The sequence below is a fragment of the Gambusia affinis genome, linkage group LG03 (assembly GCF_019740435.1).
Source record: "Gambusia affinis linkage group LG03, SWU_Gaff_1.0, whole genome shotgun sequence".
Taxonomy (NCBI): Eukaryota; Metazoa; Chordata; class Actinopteri; order Cyprinodontiformes; family Poeciliidae; genus Gambusia; species Gambusia affinis.
Window position 1 is genome coordinate 19,434,975 of NC_057870.1, and position 10,242 is coordinate 19,445,216.

Here is a 10,242-nt window from a genome sequence, read left to right on the forward strand (position 1 = left end):
AAGCCCTAAGCAGACAGTGAGGTATAGATTTTTTCTAAATGTAATTAGTATATTCTTTTGTTTAACCATGCTAGTGGGGGGAATGGCAATAGCATAGGAGTGAAATGTGCTACCCATGTAGGTCTCAGTCCTAGACTCACCCATCACAGCCTCACATCCCGACCTGTTGACCTTTGCTGCATGTTGTCTCCTTTCTCACAGCCCAATTTCCTGTCAGATCACTTTCCATAAAGGCCGCTATGACTTCTTTGAGTGTTTTGAGAACCCCTTCATTGTGTATGTTAAATATCTAAACATCGGGGCGTGCTCCGGTGGCGTAGAGGGCAGCACGCTCCACGCTTGGAGGCCCCCAGTCCTCGACGCGGCCGTCGCGGGCTCGATTCCCAGACCCGACGACACTTGCCGCACGTCTTCCTTCCCCCCTTCCTGTCAGCCTACTATTGAATAAGGGACACTAGAGCCCACAAAAAGACCCCCTGGTGGGGAAAAAAAAAAAAAAAAAAATCTAAACATCCCTGATGACAGTATAAGTCATTTAAAGAGGCGTACACTGCAGTTTCTAAATATAAGTCATTCTCTTAAATTATGTACACTGTTGTTTTGATGCCTTGATTGGAGATGATGTGTGAAGTTTGTGGTGGTTTGCATTATGATCAGGACTCTGTGAAAGCACTTTGTTGGATTTGTTTGGATTTGGTTTGAACATAGTGCTATCACTGTTTAGCTACATCTTACTGATAGTTTGAGCTGTGTTTTTTTAAACTGCTAAAAATGTTCAATAAAGATATTTTGGCAAAAAAATAAAGAAAAAAGAAATAAACTAAGGGCCACAAGAGACAAAAAAAAAAACAAACAAAAAAAACCCCCATAAAAAATCATTCTTGTAAATGTCAAAACATGGAAAATTTCTTAGGAGCAGAGAAAATGAGTCCCGTCACATTTCAATGGAAAGCAAGAGAAATGTTTTCACATATATGAGCCCTCAAGAAAAAAACAGCTGTGAAGTAAACAGGGGTGACACATAGCTATTAAGCAAAATAGCATACCAAAGAAAACAATTATTAACCAACTGGACTGACTTTGAGAGACGTCTCTATGTTTCTGAGCTACCTAGCAAACAAACCTCTAATCAGATAAATGTGTCGATATTTAGATTGATAGATAGATAAATAGACAGATAGGCAAATAGATGGACTGTGCCACAATGTCTTTTTGTGCGTGTGTGTGAACAGTTTGTAAAAGGGGGAGTGTCTTCTGGCAGAGTTTTCCCTTCTTTCAGTCTTTATTACCAGACTGAACAAATCCACTGACGCAAGACGGAGACGCTGGAAGGCTTAAATCCTGATTCCCTGCACTAGAAAAACATGGATTTCCTGGAGCTGATATTCACTTTGCTGGGTGCAGTAGTTGTCGTCTACTATGGAGGGAAGCTTGTGCTCTTCAGTAGGATGCTTTTTCCTAAATGGTGTTTTCCTCTGTCAAAGACCTTCTTCACCTCTATGGGAGAATGGGCAGGTGAGAAAGTTTTCACTGCGTTCAATATTTTGTATTCATGAAGGCAGCCGCATAGTGAAAACGAGCACCATTGTATTTGCGAGTACATGATGCCCAACAAACGGAGCATTGTGCTGGAGGTCACCTGAAGCTGGAACACTCAGGTGCAGAATTGTTGCAGAAAGAGAATCATCCAGCTCAGGCTTGTTTAGACCTCTTGCTGTTTCACAGGACTGCACTTGTGCAATGTCAATCATTGAAATGCATGTCCTGACTTTGCTTCAGAAGAGTTTATGCATACCTTGACAACGGCTGTTCACATTTGCATTTAAAACAATGAGCGTTAATGATTAAAATCAAGCGTAGCTCTTATAACAATTGATTTGTCTTGAGTTCGGATTTATTCTTGAGCCAAAATACCCACAGGAAAAGTAAAACTAACTGGAATAAGAAGAAAATTCTGAACCCAGAAATAAAGCACCTCCAGGGTTTGTTGATAGGGGATTTAGCGAATATAAGACACTCTGTTGCATTCTGATCCAATGACTATAACCTGAAAAGTTGGTATGAATGTCAATTTTACTCGAACACAACGACAAGCACTAAGAGCTCTGTTTCAGGCCTCAGACCTCAGTTGCCATTGAAATCCCCCTGCTGATCCCAGAGCAGCTAAACAAAATTGAGTGATTTACTTTGGCAGCTTCTGAAGAGTTTATACAGCTTCCCACAGAGCAGGAGGAGGTCTTGTGAAAGACACAGAATGCTGGACTGATTTTTCTTTCTAAAGCACAATCTCATTCCATTCCAGCACAGAAGAAAACTTCCAGGACAGTGTGTTCTAGGCTGCACATACCTCTACGTTCAGGACTATTTTGACAACTTAAAGCCTCATTTGCATAGGTTTGCATTTCTGTCAAATATGCTCATCCCAAAAATATATTTCTCGCATTTAATCTGAATTTTTAAGTTTATTTAAGAACATATCTTGCAAACTCATGTTGAGATTTGTGATTTATTTTCTACGATGGAAAAATGGATGCGTGTAGTAGGATCTCATTGGCACAAGCTAAATGTACGAAAAAGGAATGCCAGCTCTCCAGAAACCTGTAGAACAAGTGAAACGTGTTATGTTTTCCTTCCTTTTTTTCCTCACACCCAAATTCAGTTAAAAGATTATGACAGCAGAACATTACAGCTCTTTTGTTGTGTATAATGAATAAGACAGGAGATGTAATATACGCTGTTTGTTGCTAAATGTTCTACATGTTTCCTCTTGTCGTATGACTTGACACCAGATACTGTATTTGGAGGATTTTCAGTGCTTTGTCTTATAATAAAATAGTCAGAACAGGTCATATGCAAGTGATTATATGCATATGATCTCCTTCTTGTATTCAGATGTAAATGCAAATTCTCAATTGCATTTAGGTTTAGCCTCTTAATGGGGCCATTCTAAAACATGGACATGCTTTAATATAAAACCTTTCCTTTGCTTTGCTTGTTACTCTGTCCCTTCTTTGGAGTTGTTGGTAAACCTTCACCCCAGTCTCAAGTCTCAGATTAATCCCAGAATTTTACAATACTTAACTCCAGCAACACTCTCATCAGTCCTGATCCTATTGAATAAAGGTGTGACACAATAAGATGGATAGGAATAAAGAAAAAAATCAACTCTGACCAGATTCCCTCTACACGTTTTAGATACATATGTACACAACGCTGTAATTTGTAAAAAAAAATAAAATAAAAAAAATAAACTACTTTATTCTTTTAACGTCACAGTTATACACTACTTTGTGCTGTTCTATCATAAAAAGTATCTGCAAAATACAAAGATGTTTGTTGTGATAAAACAAAATGAAAAGGTTCAATGGAGATTCAATATTTTTTCAAGACATTGTAGGCTTAAATGCTAAAATAAACTGCTTTGCTATACATAAATGGAAGCAATTTTGTATTTGCGGGGTTTAAATCACAATGCATGTTTAGGAATTGTTTGTAGACCTTCATAATAGTTGTGAGAAAATGTGAAAAGACTCAAAGAGATATGGATACTTTTGAAATGCGCTGTAAATTGGGGGTGAGTTCTCCCACTGTGAGCCTGTAAAGATCATTTTCATCCATTATAAATCAGCAAGAGAGAATTGTGGGAAAATTCCTCTTGGCGACAGTATTCTGAAATAATTACAGCACAGTAGACAATGAAAAATCATTGACCTCAGGCCAAAACTTATTTTTATTGTTTTTCAACTTCCTGGAGTTTTAGCTCCATGCACTTTAATCATATCTTGTCAAATGTAGAAAGCTGTAGAGGCATTTACCATTTACAGCTTTAAAAACAAATTTTAATGTGGTTGTTTTATTGTGAATAACAATCAGGAATATACACTACATAATTTTTCTCTGCTTGCTGTCTTTCTTAAAAGAAATTTTTAAAAGATAACCTATGTAGCCCATTTTGTTGAGAAAGAAGCTCTTTTGCAACTAAAGTTCAAACCCCTGAAACTGATTACCCTGATTTTCCATTAAACAGACCCAGTAGTAAAGTGTAATTAAGGAGTCACTAAGCTTTTTGTAACTGTGTTACTTCATGGGTACTGCGTGATATGAAGGGATACTAAAGTGATGCATACAATTAATTTTGAATTATATCATTGAATGTTTAATGATTTCTCTCATTTGTAAGTTGTTTTAGCATCTGAAGGGGTCTTCTTCCTTCCTGTCTTTGTATTTTCTCAGCATCTGTTTGTTGCCATGTTCCAGCAATTGTTTTGTTTTTCTGCAGCATGTTGTACACGTCAGCTCCCCCAGTGAAACCATCTAACATCTGGATCCTCAGTGCAACTGGAAAGTGTTTAATTGGGATTTAGTCATGCATAAAGTGAATCTACTGGCATGTGTTTACTCCGTATTGGACTGTTCATCTGCAGTTGTTGGAAAAACAGGCATTCATTGTATGCAACGTCTCACTTTAAGGCTCAAAATCTGACAGTAAAATGCTTTAGAGAAAATAATCTGGGAAAAAAAGCTTAACCTTTGCTCTCTGTCAACCAGCATTTCAATCATTTTCAGAGAAATTTAGGTGATGCAAGATTGCAAAGGGAGACAGTTGTATCAAGCCCACGTTGATTCAAAACAGTCTCTTTTTTCATGTTAGCGGTTTCAGAAAGCAATCACAAGGATTTCAAAGCAAAGTCAAAGTCAAAGCGAGGCTTCCCCACATATTTTAATATAAAAAATAAAACCTTCAAGCCCACATCTTTACCAGAAGACAGGCAGCTTTTGCTTTTCTTTCCAACGCTCCATTGCTGCCAGCTCATCATCAAAGCGGAAAAATTAAATAGCAATAATTAACTCTCATATCTTTCCACTACACTGAACAACAAAACAATACACTCATCTTGATTCATGAAGAACAAAATGCACTTTCATTATCTTTTCATTATCTGTAAAATTGCCCAAAGTAATTTGCCAGAGCGTAATAGAGCCAGCAAAAGAAATTAAAGACAATACAATGACCCAGTTAAAGTCCAGTTCCTCACTAGATTAAAATGCCTTTGCAGAAATGAATGACTGCACACCTCAAGGAACTGATGCAACATTATAGAAAACATTTAGAAAGGATTCTCCAAGATGATGTTAAAGATTAATGGAGTGATGCAGAAAAACAATGATTTCAAGTTACTGTAGCTAAAATCAGTTCAATAAGACAGACAAGGCTACACAAAGAGGAGAAAGCAACTTTTGCTGCTCATCAATCTGGAAAAGGTTGTAAAACCATTTGAAATTCATCCCTGACAAATGAATAAAATTGTATATGTATGTATACAATCGTATATGTATATATGTATGTACAGTATATACATACATATACAATTTTATATGTATATACGTATACATATACATATACAATTTTATTTATTTGTCAGAACCATAGGGGAGTGTTGTGAGCCTTGGAAACAAACAATTTCTGTTTGTTCTCAGCAAACATTTTATCAGCTGAGGAACATGCTGTTTTAGCACAGTCAGTAAGAACAAAATGGACTGAAGTGTAAACAAACATAAACACAGGCAGTCCTGGGACCTGTTTCAGAAAGGAGGGTTAACAAGCTCTGAGAAGGCAGTTACTCTGAATAAACCTACCCAGCTCTCTGATACTAAGGGTTTTCAGAAGAGGAGAATCTCACTTTAAGAACCTTAAAATGACCATTGTTGCTTACCACTGGAATTGTACATTTCAATGATGCCAAAAGGATAATATCAAAACATATTTAAGGAAAAAAGCAATACTGTTGATGCTGCAATACCAACAGTGTTTGTAGTTTCAATTCACATTTATCTACAGTCTGACAATGGGAGGGCTCTTATTTAAAAAGCTACATTATTCAATAAAATTCACTTAAAACTGAACAATTTGTGCTTGATACCAATAACATAAAACAGGAAAAAGATCTTTAATGGAGAGCACATCCTCGAGATAGAACCCCAAAAAACACCTACTCTTCCGATGGAGAATATATCCTGTCCAACATTTGCAGGTTCCCGCAACAAAGGAAACAGCATTTCTGACACTTTCCTTGTGCCTGCAAAATGATAGGATAAACTCAGTATTTTCTCAAACAATCCTGCTGCCAAGCAGAGATGGTTCTCGAATTAAGTTGCGGTAAAAAGCTGACTCGGGGTAACAGCTGTTACTTGAATTTACTCAGGATTTTCAATAATCCTGCTTTCTGAAACGGGACCCCGAGGTCCTTCTGACAGTGCTGGAAGGACCTTCAGAAGGAGGTCTGTGGGGAGTGACAGCGCCCCCTAGCGTTGAATTGTAAACACCTGCAGATATACGCAGTTGATTGAACTTGAATATCTTACTCTTTGCTTCCTCTCTTTTAGTGGTGACTGGTGCGTCAGAAGGCATAGGAAGAGCTTATGCATTTGCAGTAAGTAACTGTTCAAACAATGTGACAAACTTTTTTTTGCATTTAAATTTGCAACCCAAATATACTCACCTTTATTTGAACTCCATTCACCAATATTTGCATGTGAACATTTTTGTTCCTGATTAACCGTCACACACTGCTTCTCAGCTTGCTGACCGAGGAATGAATGTTGTCATCATGAGTAGAACTAAAGCAACGCTGGAAAAGGTGGCAGAGGAAATCGGTATAACACTTCCTTGTTTGTAGTTGCAAAACATCTACAAATGTATGAATAATCATTTTTATAGATAGCTGTTATTCAGAGTAATGTCAGTCTTTGGTCTCAGGTGAAACCACAGGACGGAAGGTGAAAGTGATCGTGGCAGACTTCAGTGAGGAGAATGTCTTCAGGAAAATAGAGGAAGAGTTAAAAGACCTTAAAGTTGGCGTTTTAGGTCAGACATTGCTATTTTTTCCTCTATTTCATATTCAAAGCATAATTATGAAGGATAATTCTTTCTCCAAAACAACATCTTTTGTCTCCCTGTACATAGTTAACAACGTTGGGGTGCTCCCCACCTTTATCCCCTGTAAGTTTCTCGATTCTGAGGATCTGGACAAGGTCAGTGATACTTCAAAAGGTCGTACATGAGAGCCCATGTGAATTTTTAGGAACTAACTCGATATCCTCCTGACATTAATATGCACATGTACAGATATATGCATATATAGTCATTATTTGAAAAATGTTTGTTTTGAGTAAATCCTCTTGTCCCAAGAGAAAATTGAAACATCTAAAACTGAGTAGATGAGCTGTTATATTTCTATTTAAATAACCCATCTCAGGAAACCAGAATATAATTTAAAAGTTGTTTTTTTTCCCCCACTTATTCAATTCAAAAAGTGTAACTCCCAATAATTTTAATGATTAATCCTCTAGTTTTATACACAAGACAAACAAAATGGTGATTGATTCAACACTTTCAGAGGGGTTTCATTTCAGGGATCTTTCTAAAAAGCAACAAAATGTAAAATTTCCTTTAAAATGAAATGTAAAACAACTTGTTTCAGTATTAAATGTTCTGAAGTTGAGCTTAAAGTCTGGAACCATTTACTGAGACAAGTTTTAATGTGTTTTTTCAGACAATAACAAAGGTGATAAACTGCAATGTGAAAACATTGTGCAAGGTAAGAGAGTTTCTGTTATATCATGATTTGAACAGACATTCAAACAGTTCTTTAAAATTCTTTGACAGTTTCCTCAGTCTTTAGACACTTTTATACTCTTGTTTCTCGAATCTGAACTTGTTTTCATTTGTCTTCAGATGTGCAAAATAATCCTCCCAGGCATGGAGAACAGGTTTCCTACCCATGTTTTCCTCATTAGATGTAATGTTTAACAGAGTTATATTATAATATGCTGTTCAACGCAGTTTAGTTTTCCACAAATATGTTTGCAGTTGTTGATTTTTGAATCTTTCTTTGACTCTGCAGGAATAAAGGCGTGATCATCAATGTCGCTTCAGGAATTGCTTCTTTTCCCTTTCCACTCTATACCCTTTATGCTGCATCAAAGGTAAAATGATTCATCAAAGATATTTTGCAGGTCATCTGATTGGATCATTTATAATCTTTTCATGAATGTCGGGCTGTCCAGGTATTTGTGGAAAGATTTTCTCAATGTCTCCAAGCAGAGTACAAAGATAGAGGGATCATCATACAGGTACCATAATATTCTTTCAGACTTTCTCTGAAAAACTTTGGACCACAAATAGGCTGAAACTGTTTGCTATGAACTTGAAGCACTTTCTGAATATTTTCTCAGGCTGTGGCTCCTTTCGGGGTCTCCACTCGGATGGCGGGTTTCCAAAAAACGAACATAGTGACTCTGCTGCCTGAATACTTTGTACAAAAATCCCTGCAGTACCTCAAAGCTGGAGACAAAATCAACGGCACTATCTGCCACACACTCCTGGTAAAACAATTTTAAAAAGTATCTCCTGAAACCAAGTAATAGTGCCTTGCAAAAGTATTCAAACATCTTGAACTTTCTACATTTTCTCATGTTTATTTATTAGGCAAAAATATATGTATTTGCAAAGTGGAAAAACAATGATATTTGTTTTTTTAAAATGCTTTTTATGTAAACATCTCAAAGTGTCATGAAGTTATTATCAACCCCCTTCAAATGGACACTTCCAAAACAAGATTTGATGCAACTAGTTGTCTTGGGTCTCTGGTAAGACTTGAAGATTCATAAACTTTCTCCATGCATTCTCATTCGGCTATCGACATTTTGCAAAAAAGAATGGCCAAAGATTTCTGTCTATTTATGCGCAAAGCTCGCTGGCAGAAACATGTCCTCTTCACTTTTCAGAAAAAAGTCACTAGAAAATGCACTGAATTTTGTGATTGAACCATGAGAAATTGCTGAAAACGTTGAAGAGTTTGTACAAGGCACTACATGCTGGCAGACTGAATTATCCTTATGAATGTCTTTTTGTTGTCCATTTAGGCCTGGTTGCTGCAGTCTATTCCTCTTAAGCTTTTCTATGCTGAGATTGTGCTGCAAGGCTTACAGGACTACGTTAAAAAGAAAACAGGTCAGAGTGAATCAGTTTCTGAGTCAAAAATGGAATCTAAGAATGGTATGAGAAAATAGGAAAACATGAAATTGTTGAATCCACTTTTAATAATAGAACCGATGGATGCTGTGAACAACAGAAGGAGTTGATTATTATGATTTTTATGTTTTTATATGTACATATTTATGGCTAAAATTATAAAGACCTATGATTTCCTGTTATTTCCAAATGTGTAAAAACAAACCCTCAATAAATGAAGCGTAACACACTAATGCGCAGCTATATAGTTTTATTGTACAAGCTGTTTAAAACTGTTTTTTGTCATAATTTCGTATCTCCTGATTTATCAGTCTTTGTTGTATCTGCTATAGCGTTATTCAAATAGATGCCAGGTAAATGTATCACAAACTATTAAAAATAAATTGCAGCTCTGTGTAACTCATCATCACTCTCCACTGGTTCATTTTGAGGGAACCGGATAGCAGCGTCAACCTGCAGCATCTCAGTCAGATTAAGATTAAGCTCTAACTTAATCTGTTTTAACACTCAGCCAGCCCTTGGTGGATTTACCTAATTTGCTTAACACCTTAAGTGTCAAAAGGACACCAGTGTCCTCATCTACTTATGAGGACACTGTAAGCTTTTTGAGGGTGGCAGTTAAGGACCCTGGTCTCATAAAGAGGAGCCTGCTGTATGTCCAGTGAACATGTGTGAAGTGAAAGTTTTTATGAGACTGATTTCTTTAAGCATCTGGTTTGATTTTAGGGTGAATTTTCTTGTGCTGCCAGAGCTGAGGATGTAAGCAGTTGTTGTGAACGTCTCAGTCACTGATTTTAGTTCTTGTGAGATATCTTTAGGTACTGAACAATACTCAGAAGCTGCCATTGTGTTCTTTCTCAAGACCTCAGACAGCTCTGTGGCTCTCACCATGGTGGTCACGCTCACCTAAATGTCTGCAGTTTAAACATGGAAATGAAAATGCAAAGCAACAATGTTCTAATCACGTGCAATGATGTGATATATTTAATTTTAGTCATTATAAGTAGGAATATATGTGTGGGTGTCCCAATTTCTTCTCAGCCAGAAACTGTATTTGTCGTTTTGCATTTTACAGAAAAAAAGGAGTCTTTTCTTTCAGTTTTCCATTTTAATTTAATCTCTGACAAATCTATATGTCCAAATGTGTTGAAAAATACAAACTCTTTCACTAAATATTTTAACATTATTTTACGTTATTTTCACATCCT

General features: G+C 36.7%; 1 protein-coding gene across 1 annotated transcript; it reads left to right on the plus strand.

Annotated features, from left to right (window-relative positions):
* Positions 1 to 1,285: 1,285 nt before the first annotated feature.
* On the plus strand, positions 1,286 to 9,438 carry hsd17b3 (hydroxysteroid (17-beta) dehydrogenase 3). Its single transcript, XM_044111335.1, has 11 exons — positions 1,286 to 1,515; positions 6,385 to 6,431; positions 6,579 to 6,654; positions 6,758 to 6,865; positions 6,965 to 7,032; positions 7,554 to 7,598; positions 7,736 to 7,770; positions 7,905 to 7,986; positions 8,068 to 8,133; positions 8,236 to 8,385; positions 8,926 to 9,438. The coding sequence occupies exons 1-11, from the start codon at positions 1,365 to 1,367 to the stop codon at positions 9,070 to 9,072; spliced, it is 975 nt and encodes a 324-aa protein (XP_043967270.1). The 5' UTR covers positions 1,286 to 1,364; the 3' UTR covers positions 9,073 to 9,438.
* Positions 9,439 to 10,242: the final 804 nt, after the last annotated feature.